At 33.2% G+C, this 26,477-nt stretch overlaps 1 protein-coding gene across 3 annotated transcripts in view; it reads right to left on the bottom strand.

The window, feature by feature from the left end:
* The window catches only part of COL11A1 (collagen type XI alpha 1 chain), a 215,055-nt gene that overhangs the window by 66,509 nt on the left and 122,069 nt on the right, over positions 1-26,477 (bottom strand). For all 3 annotated transcript variants that reach the window (XM_074381332.1, XM_074381331.1, XM_003933240.4), the window contains 6 exons: positions 25,720-25,773; positions 21,947-22,000; positions 17,243-17,296; positions 14,443-14,550; positions 13,966-14,055; positions 13,655-13,708 (listed from right to left, as the gene is read on the bottom strand). In XM_074381332.1, the coding sequence (XP_074237433.1) occupies positions 13,655-13,708; positions 13,966-14,055; positions 14,443-14,550; positions 17,243-17,296; positions 21,947-22,000; positions 25,720-25,773 (414 nt within the window). The remainder of the gene's footprint in view (positions 1-13,654; positions 13,709-13,965; positions 14,056-14,442; positions 14,551-17,242; positions 17,297-21,946; positions 22,001-25,719; positions 25,774-26,477) is intronic.

Raw genomic sequence — 26,477 nt, 5'->3', positions numbered from 1 at the left:
GTGTTTCACCATGTTAGCAAGGATGGTCTCGATCTCCTGACATGATCCACCCACCTCAGCCTCCCAAAGTGCTGGGATTACAGGCATGAGCCACCACGCCCAGCTGAAATCATTTTATTATACAAATATGCATTATTGACTTTGATCTAATTTGTATTTTTATTAACTAGGAAACTAATTACATCTGATAAAAAATGGTAATCATAGCAATAACTTGTATTAACATAGTGCTTTACAATTTACAGATCAGTTTAAGTTTCATCTTATTTTATTCTCACAACAATTCCAGGTAGTTGATAGAGCTGCTGTAGCGTCTCAGTTTTAAAAATGAGGAATCTCTGGCTGCAAGAATTTAACCGTCCTTCCCAGAATCATATAACTCTGCTCTCATTTCTTGACAAAGCCACCCATTGCTTCTTTTTAATGAGGATATCAATGTTTGTAATTACGGGGTATTTTAAACTTAGGTGATAGAAATAATTTGGAGAGACATTGCCAAAAATATCGCTAAAGAAATTGTGAAATTTAAGCTTCATATAAACAAAAGTGGAATTTCTGAGCTATAAGAAACTAATTTAATATTAAAATATTTTATGAAAAAAATAGCCAACCACAAGTTGTATGACTGTTAACTAGGTAACAGGCTCCTGGTGAATTATTCTGGAAGTCAGTGCAGAAGAAAAAAATAACAGAATCCTCTTAAGGTTGTACATTCACAATAAGAAACCCTGAGAGTAAAAAGAACACAAATGTTTGCCTCTAATTATTTGGGAGGATGGTCAGGAACAAAGAAAAACGAACAGAAGGTGTGTAAGAAAAGCAAGAAGAACAAGGCCTATACATTGAGAGGAATGTGAAGGTATCCCTTGAATTACAGAGGCAAGAAAAAGTTCAGTAATAAAAGTACTCCTTTTTGGTAACAGAAACACATTAACAGAAGATGCAACTAGGGTAATTCTATTCAGGTTAAAATTAACACCACTAAAGAGAAATCTCCACTAATCTGCAAAGCTAATTTATTGAGAATCAATGTACATACAAGGTGACTATACTACATTTTTGTTCAGTATCTCACTTGTAAACCTCAGGAAAGGATTGCTACCCATTAGTTTTATCAAATCTAGAATAAGTATTCCATTTAACTCTTGCAGTATTTTATTTGTAATTGGCTATATAAAAAGAGGTACAGTTTTGATTTGTCAGTCCATAAAATTTTTCTCTCTTTAATCCTGTTTAAATCCCAACTGTTCAGACTACCCTAGGAAGATATCACACTAGACTGTGGTAAAGTTGGTGAGTACTAGACTAGAATTAAAAAAGGGGAGAATCGGTAAAAGTTGGAAGTCCATTTTAAGAGAATTTACTAACTTCCAATTATTAAATCTATGTGCTTTCCATATGTAATACAATTTTATTGCTACATAACTTGTGTATTTTTAAGTTAAAGGCCACAGACTCAAGGTCTGTGTGCCCTAATTCACTACCAAGTTTTTTCCAACAATACTTAACGGTTTATAAATGGTGAAAAGAAAATTTCCTTGACTCATTGTACCCATAAAACTCATGGGTACAATGAATTGTGCTAAGTTTTAATAAATGGAAGAAATATAGCCATTTAAGAACCACTTCTACCAGAACAGCTCACATAGGTTGAATATTCTCTAAAACAAACAAAACAAAAAAACTTAAAGGAATTGATGAAAATGTTCATCTCCTTTATCCAAATAGTCATTCTCCATCATTAATTTAGTTTATTTGACCTTTGCTACACAAGTCATTAGAATCTCTGCTCTTGGCTGGGCACTGTGTCTCATGCCTGTAATCCCAGCACTTTGGGAGGCCAAGGTGAGCAGATTGTTTGAGGCCAGGAGTTCAAGACCTGGACAACATGGTGAAACCCCTTCCCTGATAAAACTACAAAATTTGTCTAGGTATAGTGGCATGTAGCTGTAGTTTCAGCTACTCAGGACTGGAGGGTCACCTGAGCCCAGGAAGATCAAGGCTGCAGTGAGTTGTGATCATACTGCTGCACTCCAGCCTGGGTGACAGAGCAGGACTCTGTCTCAAAACAAGTAAAAAAGAATCTCTGCTCTTTGTCACTATTGTTTATACGTTCATTTGAAATTCTCATCAACAATGAAGAATTGTTTTCAGTTTTGGTAATTTTCAATACATTTCACCGGAGACACCGTGGTACTTTTTCAACATGCTTCACTCCTGACTTCAAAAGTTGAATATTTTTTTCTTACCTATGCTGAACTCTGATACCATTTGGGTTTCTGCATCTTTTTTGAGAATGCACTTATCCTCAGTCATCCTAGAAAAATACTCAACTCACATAGTTATATATATATATATATTTTACTTTATATTTTAGCATTCTACTTTGAACGTTATTTTCTCCTAAAATATCACGTCTCACTGTCTGTCTGACACAATATGTCCATTTTTACCTTTGAATATTTGGTCACACTTATCTTCTGACATGGAAAGTCTTTGATATTTTCCTGTACTATTAAAACTCCAGCCTTTTTATTTGACCCAGATCAATAACCATCTGATATGATTAGGCTTTGTGTTCCCACTGAAATTTCATTTTGCTTTGTAATTCCCATAATCCTCGTAATCCTCACTTGCCAAGGGAGAGATTAGGTGAGCACAACTGAATTATGGGGCAGTTTCCCCCATACTGTTCTCATGGCAGTGAGTGAGTTCTCAGGAGATCTGAAGTTTTATTAAGGCCTCTTCCCGCTTTGCTCCGAACTTCTTCCTGCCTACTTGTGAACAAGGTGCCTCGCTTCCCCTTTGCCTTCTGCCATGATAGTAAGTTTCCTCAGCCTTCCCCAGGCATGTTGAACTGTGAATCAATTAAATCTCCTTCCGTTATAAATTACTCAGTCTCAGGCAGTTCTTTTATAGCAGTTTGAAAATGGACTAATATACCATCTTACCAAAGAATTGTATTTTTCTGAGAATTAGAAGCATGAGATCCTTCAAAGTATTTCTTATACACTCTCATAGTACACTAGGTTCTCTACCATTATTTTTGGACTGAATGCAGCACGTGGCACTAAATTCTGAGTAGTAAATGGTCTCTCAATTCATATTAACAAAGAATAAAATATTGAATGTATGCATTAAATAACTCTAATGTATTTGTGTTTTTATTATGTATGCAAACATGTTGAACATGATAAAACTTTAGGCTTTAAATGTACTCATATGTATAGTCAAGTAAAATTTTTTAAATATGCAGAAAAACAGCAATTGAATGTATATTTTCCCTGGAAAAAATGGTTTCAAAATGAAAGGAAATATATATTACCTTAACTGCGTGCATTATGATTGACAGGTTATATGAAAATAAGTCATGGCTTTTACTTAAGAAAATAAAGTTTACCAAATTTATACTGAAGTCTGTTTACTATTTAAAATCAATTGAAATATTTTAATAACTATTTTAATGTCTCTTAACTAGAGACAGAGTGCCAATTTGACTCTATGGCAATATGTACAGTTTGTACATACTGTATACCATTTTTTATTACAAAGATTAACTGTTTTACTTTCTCCCTTGGAACACTCATAAAATTGAATTTCAGATTGCCATCTTACTTGTGGAACCTGCATTAAAATTAATAATGAGAATATATTACTTTTCTGTAGTTAAAATATTGTTCATGATCTTGTCACAGCTCATAAACTTTGAAACAACAGATGAAAACAAGGAGAGACTTTTAGAATGTATACTTGTGCCCTAAAGTACTACTGTAATTTTTCTATTAGTTATTTCAAACACTCTGTAAGCCTAGGCGTTTGTAATAACAGCATGCGCTGCAGTAATTTTACTTTATACATGTATGAATGAAAAGTGAAAATCTCTGATGCTACCTACCGGTTAAGCAAACGACATAGCACACTTGCAAATCTTATTTAAATATTCTTAGGCCAATTTTAAAAGAATAGGCCTATGAATCCTTTAATCCCAACAGAATCATGGAGAAGTTATATTTTTTAAACAAAAATTTAAGCCCAATATTGAAAGACCGTCCCATTTACACATTCAACTAAAAACTCCATATTCAACACTAGTGAGAATCTATTCTCTGTGACACTGGACTGTGAATATGAAATGTAGTATGGCAGAAAGCAGCCCTTGAGAAAGTCATGTTGTGTATACTTTTTTTTCCATAAAAAGTAGGCATGTATAGTGATAAATTTTTGTATTGCTGTATAGCTGGCTAAAGAACAAAGGGCTTTATAACTGTCAGATAAATAAACTATTATATCTAAACTGAATGATTGTCTTTAAGCATCAGTAAAATAGGTAATGATCTGCTTCACAGAGATAGAGGTTTTTAGTTTACTTTACTTTTTTTTTTCCTATGATCCCCAGCAGTACTTACTGGCACATAGTATGCCATAAATAAATGTGTCAATTAAGTGCATGATTTTTCCCTTTCCAGCACCGTAACCACCAGCTTTCTGATCTTGAGCAAACTCTCTGTGGCTCACTTTTATTGCCATAGATGGAGAGAGTTTGTCATCAGGTTTCTGTGATGTTTACTATGATACCTCTAAAGTTCTTTGAACAATGCCTCGCATAATAGAGACAGAAATAGTTTGTCATCAGGTTTTTGTCATGTTTAATATGATATATCTAAAATACTTTGAACAATGCCTGTCATAAAGTATGAATATAATAGACGTTAGAGAACTGTACATGAATAGTTATATATTTCAAAAATAGATATAAAATCTCAAATAATTGTAGAGGTAAAATTTTACAAAAAAATAAACTAAGATCCAGAAAATTATATGACATATTTAATATATTAATAAATTAATATCAAAACAACAGGTATAGCTTTTTCCAGATAACACAGTATTGCTAATCCTAATTTGAACTATTTGTATACTTGTCTCTCTGCAAAAAGGATAGATATTTTACACATCAAAAGTGCCTAGTAGAAAGAACTCAAAAGAGGGACAAAAAATTACAGAAATACTATTTTCTTAATAAGGGATTTAAATGACAATTAAAACATGACAAATTAAATGTTTTCTAAAGGCAAGAATGTCTGTTTAGTTGCATGAATTATAATGACCGTAATACCGTAAGTATTCTGTTATTTCAGTGCTAAGTATTCACGACTATGAAAAACATGCCATTTTTCTCTTGTTTTGAACTGGAAGGTGAACATTTGCTGCTTTTAAAAAGGAAGAACTTGCATTTCTTTATTTAGTTACCTATCTTTACTTTTGTATTAGCTTTATCCCCTTCTGCAGCCCTCCCCTAAATCTTGCTGCACCTTCATCTAAACCGTACAATGATAATGAAACAAGAAGCAATAGCATTAGTCTATATTCCTGTAGCAATGGGAATAGAAGACATGTTCCTAACCCTTCACATAGGTGAGAACACCAAAGTAAGTATTTTATCAGTTATTTTCACTGGGTGTTTCATTTGTAAAGTAAATGAGAGTTGTAAACAGACAAATCATCTCATCAGCATTCAGTTAAGATGCAGCCCACCATAGAGGAAAATAGAAGCATAAACACAAAAAGTTCTTATGAACCAGAGATACACAACTAGAAGGCAAAAGTATGTCTGCCCTGTCGTTTTAAAAAGTTGACCTGGCCAGGCGCGGTGGCTCACGCCTGTAATCCCAGCACTTTGGGAAGCCAAGGTGAGTGGATCACTTGAGGTCAGGAGTTCGAGATCAGCCTGGCCAACATGGTGAAACCCAGTCTATACTAAAAATACAAAAATTAACTGGGTGTGGTGGCAGGTGCCTGTAATCCCAGCTACTTGTGGGGCTGAGGCAGGAGAATTGCTTGAACCAGGAAGTTGTGGAGGTTGCAGTGAGCCAAGACTGCACCACTGCACTCCAGCCTGGGCAACAAGAGCAAAACTCCCTCTCAGGGAGTGGAAAAAAAGTTGACTTTCACATCAAAACTATGAAGTAATTTCACTCTCTAGATGACATATATTTTAGGTCACGTGAACTAAAAATTCAGATGAAATGTCAAGCATTATCAGAATTTTAAGCATAAACTCTGATCAAAGTGAAATCAAATACTTCAGATTTTGATCACTGGTCCTCATCACTATCGCTACACTTAGCTCACCCCTAGGTGGATGTAATCACAGTCCACTAAGGTCTACCTGGGTTACAATGGAGAAAATATACTTTATCTCAAAATGTGTAGAGTCTGATCTGGCATGTCATTAAATACCATCCTTCTAAACCCTGCTTATTCCCTTGCTTGAAGAATAAGTAAAAGCCAAGGAAGAGAAGTTTATCAGAAATAGGATAAAGGAAACAAATAAAAGAAATAGGCATAATGATAGGAAGAGCATGTGAACTCTTAAAGAAGCAATAAGAAGGAGAAGAAATAATAAAGAGGAAAATAGAGTCTAATCATGGGCAAATGGTCATCTAGTAGGAGTCGCAGGAAAATAGCAAAGACTGCTATACTGTACGTTTTTGAAATATTGGACATGTACCCTGTAGCAGCCATCTGGCTCTTCTCATATACTTTCTCCACATTAACTCTCACAATTCTGAGGGATAGAATATACATGTGGTTGTCAAGATAAAAGGTTTTTACTTATCACACTACTATATTTGTTTTAATTAATCTAATTTTTAGATAAATAACTGTTAATGAGATTGTTCTCGATCATAAGGAATATCTGAAGGAGAGTTTATTTAGGGAAAATATTTTTCTTTAAATATTATTTTCCTTGATTTTGTTTTATAAAAATATAAGCGCCGGGCATGGTGGCTCATGCCTGTAATCCCAGCACTTTGGGAGGCTGAGGCGGGCGGATCACAAGGTCAGGGGTTCAAGACCAGCCTGACCAACATGATGAAACCCCATCTCTACTTAAAAATACAAAAATTAGCAGCGCATGGTGGCATGCACCTGTAATCCCAGCTACTTGGGAGGCTGAGGCAGGAGAATTGCTTGAACCTGGGAGGTGGAGGTTGCAGTGAGCCAAGAGCACGCCATTGCACTCCAGCTTGGGTGACAGAACAAAACTCCATCTCAAAAATAAAAAAAAACAAAAAAAACATATATATATATACATATGTGTATATATGTGCATATATATGTATATATATGTGTATATATATATACACATATATATATATATATATATATATATATATATATATATACACAAGCAGTAGGTGGAAGCCGATAATTTATAATTTGTTGCATGATACATTTACATATATGTATTTACATACATAGAAAACATTTACTCAGTTTATGTCCATCATGCAGAAAAATGTTACACTGTCTTTAATCTCTTGATGTTCAGTCTCTTGCTACTTGCTGTCTTGTGTGTGCATGAAGACATCTACTTAGTGACTACATCCTCTGAGATCAGAAGACATGCCCTGGATTTGATTGGCATTTGTTACCAGCTCTTAGATACAATATCATGCATACAGAGAACACTTGGCTTACCCAGACTTAACAATCTCAAAGTACAGCACACCATTGGCATAATTTTGTCATAAGTAGTAGCACTACAGAATATTCCTCAATATACAGTAACTGCCAGGAGCAAAACCTTTAGAGAACTCTAACCTTGAAATACTAGTTCTTTATTAAGAGGACCAAAAGTGGTGAGCACTTCAAGACTAAATTTAGCACAGCAAAAATCTACTTTTCATAGATAAAAATGTTTTTTTATGTACAGCTTCAACTCAAACATAATTTCCTTTGGCAAAAAGCATTGTTTTCGCCTTTGTGTTTTCTGTCGTATCTTGTAGTATATTTCTCATTATTTACTATGTTATTTTATCTGCTCCTTATCTGTCCTCTTCAGTAAACCATAAGCTCTTTGCAGGAAGGTCCATTTTATGAATCAATACAACTTCAGTTTAATAGATTGTCTGATATTTTCAGATATTTATTTCTCTATGGTTCTTTCACAGAAAAAGACTTATAGCAGCTTAAATAACATGCATAAAATAATAGAGAATATAAATTTAAAAATAGGTAAGCAAGGAAGACAGGTAAGCAAATAACTTTTTATTGAAGTAAAATGGAGCCAGTAATATTAGTAAACTGAAAATGCATACTATAGACCAAGACCAAGGTTTTATTTTTTAACTGTAGTTTATGATCTGTGAGTAGGTTATGAGATAAATATAATGAGTCTTGCCCAGTACTTAAAAATATTAGCTATAACAAAATATAATAGACAATATTAAACTATTTCATATATGATTTTTATAGTAAGTTGTGTTCAAAAAGTTTTCAAAATAGTTATAAAACATTATCTTCTCTACTGTCTCAATTTTAACTCCATTATTTCTGTAAGCCAAAGCAAAAAAGAATTCTAAGTTTCATGGCATGTTGACTAAAGAAATAAGTCAGTTAACTGTTCAAGAAATACTAAAAAATAACTTAAAACATTCTATAAAAAACATATTTGAAAAAAGAAATTGCGATTTTTTTTTTTTTTTTTTTTGAGATGGAGTTTCACTCTTGTTACCCAGGCTGGAGTGCAACGGCGTGATCTCGGCTCACTGCAACCTCCGCCTCCTGGGTTCAGGCAATTCTCCTGCCTCAGCCTCCTGAGTAGCTGGGATTACAGGCACGTGCCACCATGCCAAGCTAATTTTTTGTATTTTTAGTAGAGACGGGGTTTCACCATGTTGACCAGGATGGTCTCGATCTGTTGACCTCGTGATCCACCCGCCTTGGCCTCCCAAAGTGCTGGGATTACAGGCATGAGCCACCGCGCCCGGCCCCTAGAAATTGCAAATATTTTTAAAGCTATAGTTAGCAAGAGAGTTATTCCAAGGATATTCATAAAGACGACTCTGTATAAAGCAATATCCCATATCTTCAAACAGATCTGTTTAGTTGATTTGTTTCGCAAATAAAATTTCTCTGACTATAAGTCAATGATGTCACACCTAGATCTACCAGAATACAGTAAACCCACTTCTATGAAGTTTCATAATAATGACCTATGCTTCAGACTAAATGGATTATAAATAGAGAATAGACACTAAATATACTTATAAATCAATAGACAGAAGAGCGCTTGAATGGATGCATGAGAATTAAATATTATATTTGTTCTTTTTATGGATTAGCACATATAGAAAGGATATATTGCATAAGCTGCATAATTGAGACACATACAAACTTTGCAAACATCACTGTGAGCAGTAACTGTTAATTGATTAAGTCTCTCCTTAGGACTTCAGCTTTAGTTCCTCAGTATCACATGTAATGAGATAATTTATTATTTCCCCAGCAATCCAGAAATACGCAGCACAACTTATGAATTATAGTGTAGGAGAAAAAAACTAAGAATTCAAATGGCATTCTGACAAATATCTAGACATAAAAAAATCAATCTGTACATTAGTTTAAGCAGTTTCATCTTTAATTCATTCAAAATATGCAATAGTTATAAAGAATATATAGCAATATTAAAGCCCAGGTAGTTGAAATATTAACTCTTTCACTCATTTTTGACATAATTGTTCACAAGAGAAAAAAGGGTCAAGATGACTTGAAAGTGATTTATGTACAGTGCTACCATGGATTTTTGCCCAGATAATTTGGGCAAGCTTTTTACTTCTACACGCCTCATATCTTGTGTATTTAAAAATGGAATGATAAAATAGAAAAAAAATCTACCATTCCAAGTTACAAGAATCAGAATAACAAATATAAAATACCAGGTATAACATTTGAAAGAGTAAACAATGTTATTATTTCATTTCCCTTCTCTATTTTTTTTAGGCTTCACATTTTCTTCCTCAGAACTCATCACCTTGCTTTTTCCTTAATACAAATAACTGCTGAATACCCTTAACTCTGTTTCTGTGAATTTCTGTCTTGCACTTACCATTACTTGGTCAATATCCCAAAAGTAAGGTTAAAATGGGATTGATATAAACTCAGACATATCCATTATAAAAGCAAATTTTAGAAGATTTTCTTATGCCTTTATTCCTTTCACTCAGAATTTTATCATTTCTCACCAACTGATCAGATAGTCTCTTTAATATTTTGCTGTCACCTTTTCTATTGCAAAGCAGAACTTATCTTTTAAAGAAATCTCTACTTTGTTTATATTAATTGCAAGGAAACTTCATAGAAAGTTTTGAACCTCAAAAAAATTAACATCAATTTTCTAGATAAATTATGGTTCACATATAAAAAAACATCCCATTTTTGTTTTATCTGTCATTTGGAATAAAAAATTTTCAAAATCAAATTTTACATGATGCAATCTCTTTAAATGGAATACACTAGGACTTGCCCAGCGCTTGTTATGAACTATGAGTCATCATGAACCTTTTCATTATACTCTGCAACAATTAAAACAATAGTGTTAGGAACTAATAAATGTGTATGTTGTCTTCCTTTTAGTGAATCCTTCTCCAACAATTTAAGGAATAATTTTAATTGGTTGATGTTTGCATATTTTATTTGTAAATTTATTATAAGAATGGGTATTAATTCTAAATAAACACAGTGAATATCTATCAAGCAAATACTATTGGCAAAGTATAAAAGCCTTTGTAATTTTCTGTGACTGCCAAGAGATTTTAAGTTTTTGTGTATGAATATTTGTGGTTTTTGTTTGTTGTTTTACCTGATAAGGTAAAATTGCTCTAGGCATGGAAGGCATCACCAAACTGTCCTTCCCTCAAAGACATAAGTTTGAGGTCATTGTTCAGTTTTCATTTGTCCTACTGCCCATATCAAATCTTAGTCACAAATCCTACTATCTTGCCTCCTCGGTGTTTGCTGCATCTGCACCATCTTTGGATTCCCCACTGCCCTAGACATCACCTCACCCCAGCGTTGACATTGGTCACTGGACTTTTGCGATCTATTCTCTCCTGTCTCTGTTATATATTAAATACTAATGATAGATTTGTTTTCTTAAAACTTCAATTTCTTTACTCCACTTGCTCTGTATGTTTCAAATATTTGAAAGACAAGATCCAGCTATTTTAGATCTTCAGTAATTATATTACATGTGGTATTTCGGATTTAGCTTTATATTACGTAAAATAGCAGAGTGCTTGGATACTTCCAAGAATTCAACAACTGTTTGTTAGTCCATTTCCCAAGTTTGTCCCACTTGGGCAAAAACAGGTACTAATTAAACATCACATCCTTTCCTAATATTTTCTTGCTCATCAATGATTTTTGTAGTCTTCTGCACTCTGTGAAGCCAAGTTCGAGGGTCACCTTTTCTGCATGACCCTTACCCTGATTTGTATTCTCTTTCTATCTCCCTCACAGAATTAACATTTATTGTTTGTATGTCATTAGGCATTTAATCACCAACCAACTTACAATGCCATTTGGTCTTTGGTGTATTTCTTTTCAAAATTGTTTATCCTATTTTATCTCAAGGAATATCTACTGTGATGTCCAGTTGCATACAACAAAGTAGATAATAATTGTCAAATACACAATTGAAACCAAATAAAAGTACATTTGATTTTTATATTTAATATTATTCTACATGTAACTATGCAGTTGTCAATTAATATTTCGAAAATTATATCCCCTGAGCATAGTATACAGCTTACAAATACACTGGTTTCAACTGTCCCCAAGCCCTGGGACAGCTTCAGGACTTGGTCCCTAAAAAGTAACTTAAAGCAATTTAATCCTCGTAGTAACAACTCCAATGATTAGTTCATCTCAGAGCATCCAGGGAGGGTCTGAGGATTTTAATGAAATTTTACTAAAATTTTAGAAGATTTTACACCCAAATAAGAACTCTTGTCTTATTAAGCTGTCATTTTTGCTAATGTTACTGCCACTAACTTTTGAGGATATTAGAAAATGTCCATAATTTTATGAATCCCAGTAAAGTCTAATATAGTTATCAAAATATGTTTTCTTTAAAAAATGTCCTTGCCACATTTCCATAATTATCTCAATGGTTGTGATATGATGTGAGTGAAGTAAAGAGGAAATACCATGTGAATCAATCTGAAAAATGATATACTTGCTGTAGTATTAAGTAACGCTATATAAACTTTATTCCTATATTAGAACTCATGATAATTCAAATGGATTGGTATGAGATGATTACTGTGCTCCAGGCACCGCACTGTGAGAAACCAAAATAAAACAGGTAACTCACAGGCTAATGAGAGAGACTGTCAATTATGTTCCAAAGTAATTTCTAAAAATGGAGACATAATAAAGGGCTCTGGGTATCAGCGGGGGGAGGCAGGGGGGAAATCTTACTAATACATGAAATGGAGGCAAATTATCTAAAGATAACTTTACAGAGAATCAACATTTAAGAGTTATCTACATGATGAGTAGGATCTTTGTCAAGTAGAGAACAAAAAAAGGGAGTTTACTGAAAGAAAAAATGGAAGGGGAAAAGTACACTGTACACTCTCTTCAAAATAGAAACGGTCATGGTTTTGAGAAGCAAGACAAAATTTGAGGCATTAAGTTCGTTAGAATTAAGGGGGAGGCACAAAGGAAAGAAAGGACTATAGCAATTGGGGTTGAACTGTGAAGATGACTTGCTGGCTGGGGTAAGGAGCTTGGTTTCCGAAGGCAGTGTGGAGTCACGGGATAGGCATGGTAGGCAGATGGCATAGTTAAGGATGTATGTTAAACTACTATTCTATAGGTGAAACTGACTGAAGAGGATAAGAAAATGGAGTCAAAAGATAAGAGATTATTAGTCAAAGAGAAAGAAAGAGGAAAGAGTATGAACAAAGACAGTGATGGTAGAAATGAAGAAAAGGGGAAAATAGTAAAATGTTTTGGAAGCAGAACTAATAAATATTGTGTGACAGGAAGTGTAGAGGGCCGTGGAGGCAAACTTCAGCTTTTTCAGGTTGGTGAAATATGAGAAAAAATGCTTCTAATAAGACAATGAGAAGAGGCCACTAAATACGGCAGTTTGGCTGTCATAGTGAAATTTCAGAGTACAGATGAGAATAAAGGTAAATTTATAGAAATAAGAAGGATGCATTCAATTGTTTTTTTTTTTGAGAGATTGATATGTATCTCAGGAAGAAAAGATAAGGTAAAAATATGATATTTACTCATTTGCCAATTATTGCATAATGTTGATTGATTAAATAAAACAATATGGATAATATATAAGATTATGCTTAGAGGTTTTATGCTTTTATGCTTACGAGTTTTTTTTGTATCATTGACAAACTTAAGTAAAACAAACAAATTAAATGTATTTTATAATAAATGAATGATAGACTAAGAAATCAAAAAAATCTTATTTTGTAAGTAATTTTAAAATAATAGAGGTAAATTAAGTAAAAATTTTAAACTACAGCCTCTCCAGGCCTTCCATGACTATGAGTTTCTATTATTCATAATGAGAATTTATTTCCTTGGGAACTGTAAGAAGCAAGTTATCTCCTTTTACCTCCTGAGAGCAGCAGAAGCAAATATTTCCAATCATCTAAACCCTTCTGTTTCTGCATTCATTAGTGCATGCAGTCAGTAGGAACTAGGCATTGACTGATTTGACTGACATGTGTTTTTTTCTCTCTCCCACACTGTGGAGTAACAGCATGAGTGTAATGGAAGAAGAGCTATAATTCACAATCATAATTGACTGGCTATTTATTATCATCATACTTACAACTGGACCTGGTGAGCCCTGGGGACCTTCCCCTCCTTTCAGTCCAGGTGCACCCTTAGAAAAGTGAAAAAATAAAGAAAATGAATCTAAATGAACTGAATACCAATAAGAGGAGATATTTGATTGATAAAATAAGGATGTTAGGTAATGTTTTTAGGTATAACTACATATATATACTTATATAATGATAGTCAAATGCATATGTTTACATACATTCCCTTAATTATTCAGCACTTTTTAAGGTCTGAGAAAAAATGCTTCTAATAAGCAATTTGAATCACATGCTTTATCTCTATAGCTATTGATTATACCTGAGCTCCGGGAAGACCTCTTTCCCCTGGGAAACCACGTAATCCTGCTGGTCCATCTTTCCCTGAGATACCTTGAGGACCTGGGTCACCCTAAAGAATAGAATAAACATCCTTAAAGACAGAATAATTTCTACACATATTTCTACAAACAAAATTGTAATTACTTCCAAACTACTATAAGTAAAATTTGAATATTATTTATTAGACTATTGTGTGGAACGGCATATGCATTATAATGAACTACCCACTACCTATATTTAAGGGTACATGTAAATTAATGATTTTATGGTCAATGGAGCTAAGAGTCTTATGTAATTGTTGAGTATTATCTTGGAGTATAATAAATGCACCCTGAATATTTTCATGACACATCTCCTGATATTGATTTAAATGGTATCTGTAGACAAGTGGTGAGTACAGTAAAACATAAATGAAAGTTCTGAGCCAAAAAAAAAAAAAATCTGGAGCATGTTGTACCTTTGCACCTTCTTTGCCTGCAGCACCAGGAAGACCTTGTTCACCAGGCGGGCCAGGAGGGCCAGGATGCCCTCGTTCCCCTATTGGACCAGTCTCGCCAGTTGGTCCCTAAATTACACAAGCAAAACCACCTTAGATTGCTCTTTCATTTTTGGCAAAGACAGCACAAACTCAAAAACAATATTCACAAAAGTTTATCATTCTCACTTATTCTCATGATGTCCTACAAAACACTTTATACAAAGCACTGAAAGTAGCATATCAAGCAAGAGTCTAAAAAGATTGTATAAATCTGGGTTAGAATCTGAGTGTAAAAGGGAAGTACACAAATAAAGTCCAAAAGATGCTTTATTGGCTTAAGGTGATGATTTCTGCAGAGTGAACCCAGTCCAAATGTTATTAAAACTATGATTTTTAATTACAGTTTTATCCCATTCCTTCTTTTCGTATAAGGTGTCAAGTCGGCTCAGAAGTAAAGAGACATAGAAGCCACCTTGGTAACCACTCAATGAATCACTCCTTGAAAATAAACTTAGGACCTTGAGAACCCAAACAACCAGTGGTTCTCCTTGGAATCACCATGGACTGGAAACTCTCTACTGTTAATCTGTATTCATTTGACAAAGTCTAGGGAATGTGGCAGGGGATCCTGAAGGCAGGGGGTATGGGTCAGCAGTTCCTACCAGCCAAAGGCTTATAACAAATGGCCAGCTGCCTTAAATTGCAGCAAATGTCAAAGTGAAAAATGTCAGGTCATTTAAGTGTACCCTGAATGGTGCTGTTTCGTGGTGCTAGAGTATAACAAGTTTCATGTACAAATAGAGAATGGTGATCAGTTGCTCTCTATCTTAACAAAAAGCAAAATGAAGGATTTAAGTTAAAGATAAACAAAGGGAAAATTTTTAGATGCTAAGGTTGTTAAACAGTAGAATGTGTTACTGCATTTGCTTATGAAGTATAGTTTTTTTTTTTTTTTTCTAAAAATGAAACATATTCTTAACTGTTCATCTTGGATAAGTAATATACATGTCCCAATTTGGGCATACATTTCTAGGTTTAAATTTCATTAATTATATAATTGCTGTAATTTCTCAACATGAATTTGCAAACATTTATCCAAACTATGATTTTTTCTTAATTATCTGAACACCAAAATTTGAACAGTAAGGAATACAGAATTAACCATAATTGAACAGTTATCACCACTGAGACAAAAATAATCAGAGATTCACATAACTGTTTAATGAAAAAGGTGCATATTTGATATTGCAATCTATATAATTCTCATTAAACCAAGTATTTTGTCCTAACATGAAAGTATGGCTACATTTAAAATAGGCTGTTAGATTTTTTTCTCTTAAAAAGAATCATTAAAGAAAGTCTTTCAATGAAAGTACATCTTCAGTAAAACACTTAGTATTTTTATGCCTTAACATACTCAGGGGAACAAAAAAGAATACATCTCAGAAGTTTTAGATGACCACGTTGAACAGAAATGCTTGTCTGAAAGATGTGAGGTCCTAAAATATTCAGTTAAACTCCATGAGGTTTATATTTTAGTGAATAGTCTAATTCTATTTCTGTTTATAGATAATAGGAATAATAGGAATAATTTTTCTGTTTAAATTTTCTCACAGAAAATAGTTATAAAGTTGTTTTAAACAGAAAAAAATTATTTTTGAAGGAAGCTTTCTAGTTACTAAGAAAGTATATACAATGTTTTAACTAAAACTGATAAGCAGTTAAAAAAGAAGACTTTAGCACAAGTAAGTTCTCATGTCTACACTCTTTATAAAATAGCAGAACATTTCCCTTGGCTCAGGATTAACCTCTGAAGTAAAATAATCAACCACTCCAATAACTCTTCATTTTTGCTTCTGTTACACATATTCCTAAAAACAAGATACAGTTCTTTGTTTCTCCAGATGTGTGTGTGTGTGTGTGTGTGTGCATGTGTATTTGGATGTGCATGTGTGTGTGAGAGTTAGTGTTAAGAACTATTTAGAGACAGGGAAAAGACTAAACCAATTTAATAATTAAAACACATATTCACCTGCCTTTGTTCCTTTATTATAATTTGCCATTAGTAGGGGCAAAATTCCAGCCCAGTAAACTAAATGTGTTCTGCCCATTCAATCTTCTTTGACAGAGAAGAAAAACATTATTTTCTATTACCATGAGTCACTCTTTATAGTTATTTTATACTACAATTCAGGATACTGCACCAATTTTTTAGACTTCTTCTGCCACCTATCTTGAAAGAGATACTTGTCTTTGCCATTGTTTTGTATATACTCAAAGATAATTAATATTTTACTCCTGATATAATACACTATTACGATGGCAAAAAATCTTAAGAAACATTTAATGTGTTACAAATATTAAAATTTTAGAATGTATATTTCTAAAACTAATTTATACTAAAAAACATGAAGTCAGTTTATAATTTAAAATTCTAGAAAAAGATAATGGTCCACGTATTTATAAAGAACTTGGTAATTTTATTAGTAGATGGTGTCATAGTCAGGCTTTAATGTTAAATTCAGTGTGAACTTTCTGATTTACTTTCATTTATTTTATTCTTCTATTTTATTCTTACAGGCAAATTGAAAAGTTACTGTAGTAGTCGTTTGCTGGTTTCTTTTGATGTACAATAGCGGCAGTTATTTAAATACAATCGAAAATAAAGTATACATCATTTTGAAAAATTGAGAAGATTTTATACAACTTAGGGAGGTTAAAATATAAATAACAGCAACAAAAAAAATCCTTGCTTGGGAAATAAAGCAAAGAAACATACCTGCGGTCCAACCACTCCCCCTGGCCCAGGAGGGCCAGTCTTGCCTTGAAATCCCTAAGGAAGCAAAGTATTATCTGTAAAAGCTACACACAATACAAAGCATAAACCAAAATTCTGTGAGATAGCTGAGTAAGTCACATTAAAATAAAATTACCTATTGACTAAAAGTATTTATTTTCAAATGCTTAAATACAAATTTAATGTTAAACTTATTTCAGTTTTCATTAAAATGCAAAATTTACCATTTCAATATTTCACATGGTAGGGCAATAATTACCTTTAATAAATGAAGCTAGAGAAAAAATATGTTCTTATCCCTATTCCACCAGGTAAAACAACATATGCAATTTTAACCCAGTAATGTTTATGAATGAACTAAATGATTTAGAAATTCTTCAAAACAGTTAACTAATTTTTTAGGCACAGATAAATTCACAGTCTATGATATTAATACATTTCTCTCTATTGCATTCCAAAAATCTCATAAAATAAAACAAGATATAAAAATAAATCTATTAAAATAATGCTTTGCATAGTAATTATTTTAGCATTTATCAATACACTTTCTTCTAAAAACCTCATGAGATATAGTTGTAAATGCATTTTGCAAATAATGCAGTCATTAAAATATCTTCTGGTTGATTTGAGCAGAATACACTCACTACATAAAACTTTTGGGCATATATTCTGGTACTTATACTTCTTTAGGCTGTGGGTTATTCATTCCGCATAACTGTATTAAGATACGTAAATTTCTGTCCAGGCACGGTGACTCACGTCTATAATCCCAGCACTCTGGGAGACTGAGGTCAGGAGATTGAGGCCATCCTGAACAGCATGATGAAACCCCATCTCTACTAAAAATATAAAAATTAGCTGAGTGTGGTGGCACATGCCTGTAATTCCAGCTACTCGGCAGGCTGAAATGGGAGAACTGCTTGAACCAGGGAGTTGGAGGATGAAGTGAGCCGAGATAGTGCCACTGCATCTCCAACCTGGAGACAGAGCAAGACTTGGCCTCAAAAAAAAAAAAAAAAAAAAAAAAGGTAAATTTCTTACTCATGAGAGTTAACTTACTTTCAACAGCTAAAGAAGTAGATGGAAAATATTGGGAGAAGCAGTTTCCAAAGAACTGAATATTTTATTCCCTACAACATCTGGTCAGACTGAAAATAAAAATACGAGAAAAAATGGGTAGGAACTAGCAGTTTCACATTTGTACCACAATCTTCCCAGTAACTATGAATGATTTATAATAATAAAGTTTTATAAATAGGTAAAGAAAATAATCTGTAATTATTGTAATTGATATTACAGGAAAAGAAAATAGATTTTGTCTATTTTTAAACCTATTAATTAAGACTTTCATGGTTCTATTTGAGCTATCATTATCAATAGCAAAAACAATCAATTTTGGAGGGGAAGGTCATAAAATTTTTCAGCATTTTGTAAGCATATTAGTCACTTAATTTTAATTTTTCAGCAACCAGTTGGTTTGGAAATCTGTTATCAGATTTACATACACACATACACAGATACCTAAACACATATATACATACATGCATAATGTATATATGTGTCCCTGGAATATCTCAACAACCTGCATTACCACAATTGCCATCTCTGCGCTGTTGAACTCTTCCACTCTCAGCTATTTCTAAACCTCTAATTTGTATGAGCCCTAAAACTCTCTCAATAAGTGTCTACTAGAAATTTACAATTGTATATACTCTCTCTTCAACATTCCTAACATGAAACTTCCTGAATGTACCTTTTCCTTTAATTTTCCTTCTGCATTCTCCCCCTAGTTAATGGAGTGTCTTCAGATCCCAGGGTTTTCTTCAACGCCCATACTTAACGAGTCATTTCATTCTAATGTGTCACTTGAGAAGCTCCCTCAAATAACAACTTCTTCTCTCTTATCCTAGTAGACCTGTCTTATTCAAACTATAATCACGTCTTGCCTTCACTGTTGTTGATTGTCAGGTTCACTCACTTGTTTACATTAGCTAGAAGCATCGCCCACAAAACCGAACTCAATAAGCTCATTTTTAAACATACAGATGACAAACTTCTAGGCAATATGGGTCCAGTATGTGAATTCAGTTACTTCCTTTGCTTTCAAAATGTATCCTAAATTCTAGCCATGCTGATCTTCCTACCTTTTTCTGAATAGCCACACACCATATATTTGCATGACCTGTTTCCTCTGTCTGGATTATTCTTCTTCCAATTTTTAATCACTAAATTGGACAGGAAAATATAAAGGCAATTCCAAACTTTAAAAAAATGTCTTATAAAGCTTTTTGTCTTAGTAACTGTGAGAGCAAGAATCACACACAAACAAAAATGATTGCAATAATGATTAATTAAATGTAATTGATTAAAAATCAATACTTAATTGAGTAAAGTCTGGGAAAAATTATAACACAGACTTGCACTCATACATTCTAAAGGAAAAGAGAAGGCTGCTTGCCCATTTGTGTGAGTGATGGATTTCAGAAAGCTGGAAGACAGTGTTGCCCATACGTCTACTCATTCAAACCATTCAGAGTGTTTGCGAGTGTCTAATACATTTGATCTTGGGGAATCTTACAAATAAACTACACAGGAAAACTTTTACAGTGCACAATAATGCGTGCCTGCTCAATATTGTCATGTAATAAGACTACACTTGCCATTTAATTTTAGAATAGCTAGTAAAATTATGTTTTTCAAAGTTGCTGAAAATGTAAATTAATTTGATATATACGTAGGTAGTTTGAAAAATGTGCTATTAAGATCCAACAGAAGTGTAACTCCTCTTCTGATCATCGCTGTAAGACTAAGCCAATTTTAGGAACAATGCAGGATTTGGCACTATGTTTCTGAGACAAATTTGGGTCATTTCAATATAATAGGAGCTATCTCTGAAGCTGTTTAAGGCCTCCAGGAAAAAAATGAGAATAGTTTCTATTACACTGAAACAACCCAAATAAATATGAGCTGTCAGAATAAACATTTAATTAATGGATTTCTGATAGGAGACAAATCTGAAATATAATTTATAAGTTTCTCCATTAGAATAAGATAATAAATATACAGCAAAGAATGAATGCCCACTCTAGATTGTGACTCTTGTGCAAGGCAATCTTTTGAATCTGGGTCAGCACAGAACAAGGTGAGAAAAAAAGGTTTGCAGCTACAGGATGATTCAACATTCCCTTAAAAGTGGATGTGAAACCAGGAACATAATTTTTCAGAAATAATCCTGGCTTTTATCTGTGAAAAACTACAAAACAGGAACATTCATTCTAGAAACATTATGCCTTTTTCTTCTCTGTTTAAATCTCAATGTTATATGTGATATAATTATTTTGGCTAGATATAAAAGCTATTGATTAAATCACAGACAAAAATAATTTTATAACAGTAATTCTCTGGATATCTTTTCCTCAGAAGACATTTTGGAATATCCTATATTTTCAGGAAGTTATAAAATGACTTTATTTGAAATGATTTGGCTGAAGGATTTGAATGAGAATGTATTTGCAAATTGCATGTTGATTCTCCTTTAGAAAGTTTATTTCTGCTCCTAACATAGATATCATTCCCAAGTAGATATCCAAACATTTTATTCTTTGGTCTCATTAAATCATATTTTGATTTTGCTTTTGAAATCCAAGACTCTGAAGTTTCCCATCTGGCTAAAACTAAGAAATGGTGAAACTAAGAACTGCCACATGGTAAAGCAAGACAGGAATTGGGTGGCTGTTGACAGATTGTTTCCTCCATAGCAGAAAATTCATAATGTTTTCAGATTTGTTATAGTACATTGCTGTGCAACTCCAGTATGTATTCAGACTGGCCAAATACCCTACCATGATTTTCAACTACATAGTCAAAGGTAGTCTGAATTTGTGGTTTCCTTGAGAAATTTGGAGAAAAGTAATCATTGGTGAGAAGCAAGAATTGATTCCATGGAAACATGCCAATCCATGCTGATTTCTGGTTATAATAACAATGCACTGGGATAGCCAGATGCCTGGTTTTGTAACCGTGGCAAAATAAATAAGCTCACCAAGATCTGTAAATGTAACAGAGCTGCTAGTTTCTCTCCGCCCAAATTGTATATGCGTGGTAAATTGTTCATTTGATTTGTTTCATGTTATATTCTGTATAGTTTTTAAGTAAAATTTAGTGACCTTTTTTGATTTACTTTTTCCTGTTTCACATGAAAGGATGCTTTTGACATAGTTCCCAACCAATTATAGCCAATGGGTCCAATATCAGCAAATATTTCATCCCTTATTTCTTGATAAAAGAATGTTGTATTATGTGCATGGCTATTTGCAATCTGCTGTCTTTAGAGAATGGAGAGGTGATGGGTGTGAGTAGAATGTATCCATAAACAGACTTCAGTGAAAGAATCAGAGTGACTCTCTTGAGATGTCCAAAAAATAATGGTGTCTTCTCCATCAACTCTTCCTTAAAATGCTGCGGTTGACAATAAGAACAATCATATCAACTAACATACTATTTCCTGAAGTATATTTCTTGTGTCCGTGTATGCATTTATGTATATCTTTCAATAAAGGGCTTAATGGAACTAAGTTTTCAGTGTTCCTCAATCGAGTAATTGAACTGTTCACTAAAAAGTAGCTTTCTGTGAACTGATGAGGAGCTAGAGGTATAAATTATTAATAAGGGTAAAAGGTCACTTACAGTCTCCCCACGTTGCCCAGGGTGTCCTGGCAACCCATCCTTCCCAGGTGGTCCCTGAAATTACAAATATTAAACAACACATCTTTAATTATTTTACAGTCTAAATGTCATATGTTAGAACATTTTCTTTTTGCATTTTCATTAGATATTTTACTTTGTTCTTCTGTTGATTTTATATACGGTAATATGCACATATATCTCTTCAATATAATTATGTAGCTAGAATTGAAACCAAAATAATTAATAGAAGTCTTTTCTGAACATTTTACATTTAAATAAATTTATTAAATTTGCACCAATAATTTTTAAATGAATATTTGCAAAGGTTGGTATTTTCATTTTTGTGAAAAAAAATATTACTTCTTTAGCACTTCAAAAACGAATATTTCCCTTTTCTTTTTTTTTTGGTGATTTGTTCCCCATTCAATTCCCGGTGCATTAAAACTTGGATAACAGAGAAAGACAGTGCCCTCTAGTGGTGATTTGAACTTCTAACTGATAAGAATGTGAAAGAAGGCGGGGCGCCGTGGCTCAGGCCTGTAGTCCAGCACCTTGGGAGGCCGAGGCCGGTGGATCAGGTCAGGACATCCAGACCATCCTGACCAACATGGTGAAACCCTGTCTCTACTAAAATACAAAAAATTAGCCGTCTCAGCTACTGGGGAGGCTGAGGCAGGGAAATCGCTTGAATCCGGGAGACGGAGGTTGCAGTGTGCCGAGATCTCGCCACTGCACTCCAGCCTGGCTACAGAGGGAGACTCGTCTCAAAAACAAAACAAAACAAAAACAAAAACAAAAACAAAACAAAACAAAACAAAACAAAACAAAAAAGCCAACCAACCAACCAACCAAACAAAAAAAAGCAAAAGAAATACAAACTCAGAAAAACAATGGCAGTTTACCTCTCAAATTTTTTTCAAGTAAAGGAAACAATACATATACTCAATTCTTAGAAGCTGTCGGGACAAATTTTTCCCAGTGGATTTCTTAAATGTCCTTTTGGAAGCATAATGTTTATGAAGTACTGAAGAGAAAATCTACTGCTATCACTTTCTATAAAGGATGCTGTCTTTGTCATGGCTTAAGAAATAAATGAAGCAATTAACTACGAACTTCAAGTGAACAACTGTGTGAGGGTCCTATATTTTAAACACTTAGTAAAAAGAGACTGGTTCTTTACACTGCCTTATGGATTATTCATTCTACTCAGTAACCATTAGGTATCAAGTACAAAATTTAAAACATAGTCAATGGGTAGAGACAGAAATATTATCACCCTTCTGGATAAATAAATAATTCTTCTAATAATGATATTTTTAATTTCAACAGGTGCACCTCTCACTGTATGTTAATCATTTAAATAAATTTGGTTTTGAACATCTATTTTTAATATATATTCTTACAAAGTGAGTATGAAAAAAAGACGTTGCTTCAAAATATAATTTCACAGATAGCTTTCTTCCAACTAAGTGAGACTTTTCTAGGTTGGCTAGCTACTTCAGGAGAAAGGTTTTTGGCAGTGCCAGAACCATCTCTGCTCCCTTAAGTAGTCTCTATTGATATCCTGGTTGCTGTATAAATTATCAACTCTAATTAAAAACTGTTATGCTATTTCACAACATCATGGCTTGCTCAGTGACTTGTTCAGGTTTTCCAGGGCCACCTACTGCTATCATCTTCTTCAAAAAACAAAATTGGAAAATGTTTTTAACCAAAGGCCCAAAACATTTTTGGATGTCATTTAACGATGGCAAAAACATATATTATATACCCTTCTATCGGTCACTAGGTGTGTATATTAATGCTAAGACTTGGTTTTGCCCTCAGTTTAGAGGTGACATACAGAAATAAGTTGAAGTTAATTGCTAGTAGATTTCATTGAGGTCCAGTTTTACAAAATAGCAAATAAAACCATTTCTGTGCCTTATCACTAGTTTGATGCATTTGGTGATACACATGCTTTCAATTTGGGGCAATAATAAAAGTTTTACGGAGAGGATGACGGCTGAAAGACATCAAGTATGTCTGGCTTTTTTTTCACCATAATAAAGTGCATCTTAAATGATGTGCTTTGCTATTAGCACAAGACTTACATTTTTTTAATGAAGCTGTAAATAGAATTAAATATCTCATATTTGCTGACATAGATAACACTTTCATTGCAAAATATTATAATACTTTAAAATAGTGATTTTAGCTCTAAGTGATTGCATCCTGGGAAGAATGCAACATAATATTTAATGGCTTTCCTAGATAGTCTGAGGGATTAGTGTTAATATACTGCATTAAGAATTGGTGTCATTATCATTTTTCTTGATTTACATACATATTTCTAATATCAAACTATTAGTCCTAAATGACCATAATGGCTACAAACTACTAGCCAATAAAATAAGCAGACTAATTGCCAAATAATTTTATGGTATTTTTGTAAAAGTAATAATTTTTTTCATCAAAATAGGCCACCCCTTTTATCTAGTTGATACAGGACAGAGAGAACAAATTCATCTAAATCAGCGTATGCAGATTTGTCAAGGCAATCTGTGAAAATGTGTAAGTATTTGTTTAAAGATGTTTTCTCACTTCTCATTGGCACTGAGTTTTGACTTTTTCTATTCTAAATAGAATGTTTCTCATAGTAGTCATGCTATAAGCTTTAATTATTTCAAGCTAATTTTTTTCTTAAATGGATGACTGTTTATTCCTCAAATCTGCTGATATGGGCATGAGATTAACAGAATCAGGAAATATTTAGATCCATATCCATATACATATATATATATATGTCTGTGAATATACATCATACACATATATGTGTATATATATATATAATTTTTTTCCTGGTATAATAAAGATAAACCAATTAATTTACAGGAAGAGTTTTTTTTTATATCTGTCTACCTTAATTTCTTCTTTCTTTATCTGACAGATGAAGGCATTTCTATCTCAAACATCATAAAACTGCATGCCAGAGAAATGAGGTATTTTTATTTCATGCTCTAATGTTTTACTTGTTAGAGAAACACAGTATAAAAATCATTTTGTTTATCAGTGAAACCAATACTCCTGTCTTGTCTCTCCAACTCGAATGCATACTTCTCAAGTGTAGGTATTTATTATCATTGTGATAACTCTTAGAGATAAAATGCATGCACTATCAATGGCTCAAAACTTGTTGAAATATACATAAGACAATGGGTTGAAAAAGTCTGATTAAAAAAATGAGTCAAGTGGCTTTCTTTGACAATGAAACAGTATTCCATGAGCAAAGCAATTTTCAACAATACACACATTTTCCAAAAATAATCAATTATAAAGACAGATATAATATTAATGTAAATAAATCTTTGCAAGACTTAAGTAATATCAGAATGTTGGAGGGATTTAGGAAGTGATATTTGAGGAAGGTTATATTGTGATGGAAGATAAGGATAAATTCTAATATACCAAATATTTAACAGTTGATAACAATTTTTAATGTTATCAATTACATTCATGGAGGAGCAGCTCAAAGAGCAGCTGAGAGAATGATATTTATGTTTTTCTAATCTTTGGCATACTTTCAACGAATGCTTAATAAGAGATATTGAAATTATATTCAGAAACACTCTGAGTTTCATAAATTGAAAATATCTACTTTCTTTGATATCAATTGTAATTTTATAGCGATTTTATCGATATTGTGTCTAACAAATATTTAAAATGTAAGCTGTGACTCTCAAAACTCTGAAAATGTCAAATAGAGAAGAAGAAAGCGAAGCTCTGACACTTACAGGAGGGCCTTTTGGTCCAGGGAATCCAACGGGACCCTGCGGCCCTTGAGGACCCTGGAAATAAAAAGCAGTGGGGGGAAGTTAACAACATGCCTTAGAAGACACATCTTTATACTTTGAGATTGATTTGTGTAGATGAAATACAATGTATCATCCAGCTTCTTCATCACAGTGACAGAACTACGGTAATGCACCACTAGAGTAAGTGCCAATCCAAAAGCAAAATGGATAATTTTCACACTACTCTACTCAAAACTGCACATCACATTAGTGTTACCTCAGGAACACTGTAAATATTTAGAACTCATATGAATTAAAAGCGAAGACAACATATAAGAATTGAGAAGTTCTGCAGCTTCTTTACTTTTCACATTGGCTAGAAACATTCGTAGAAGAAAGATATTTCGATTCAATTCAATTCCTTAGCACCCCCTCAAAAAAAACTGCTTTAAAACTTACTCTATCCGTGTTGTGTATATAGCCATGGATTCTAAAACTAAAAAAGAATGTATGTGACTATCTCAGCTAGACCACAGAACATGCTGTTAACTAGTCTCCATATTTAAAATATATTTATTTTGGATGATGTCAATATATTTTTTACCCATGTATAAGTTTCTTTTGTAGATAAGATGAAAATAACTTTATTGTGTGGTTACTAACATTAAATCCAAATAAAATATTATATCATTTTTGGCTTGATCTTAAATTAACTATATTACTCATCTCTCAAATTTACCTGTTTTTAAAGTGCATAA

This window comes from Saimiri boliviensis, chromosome 11 (genome assembly GCF_048565385.1).
Source record: "Saimiri boliviensis isolate mSaiBol1 chromosome 11, mSaiBol1.pri, whole genome shotgun sequence".
Classification (NCBI taxonomy): domain Eukaryota; kingdom Metazoa; phylum Chordata; class Mammalia; order Primates; family Cebidae; genus Saimiri; species Saimiri boliviensis.
The sequence above is the reverse complement of the archived record's forward strand: the minus strand, read 5'-3'. Positions and strand labels throughout refer to the sequence as shown.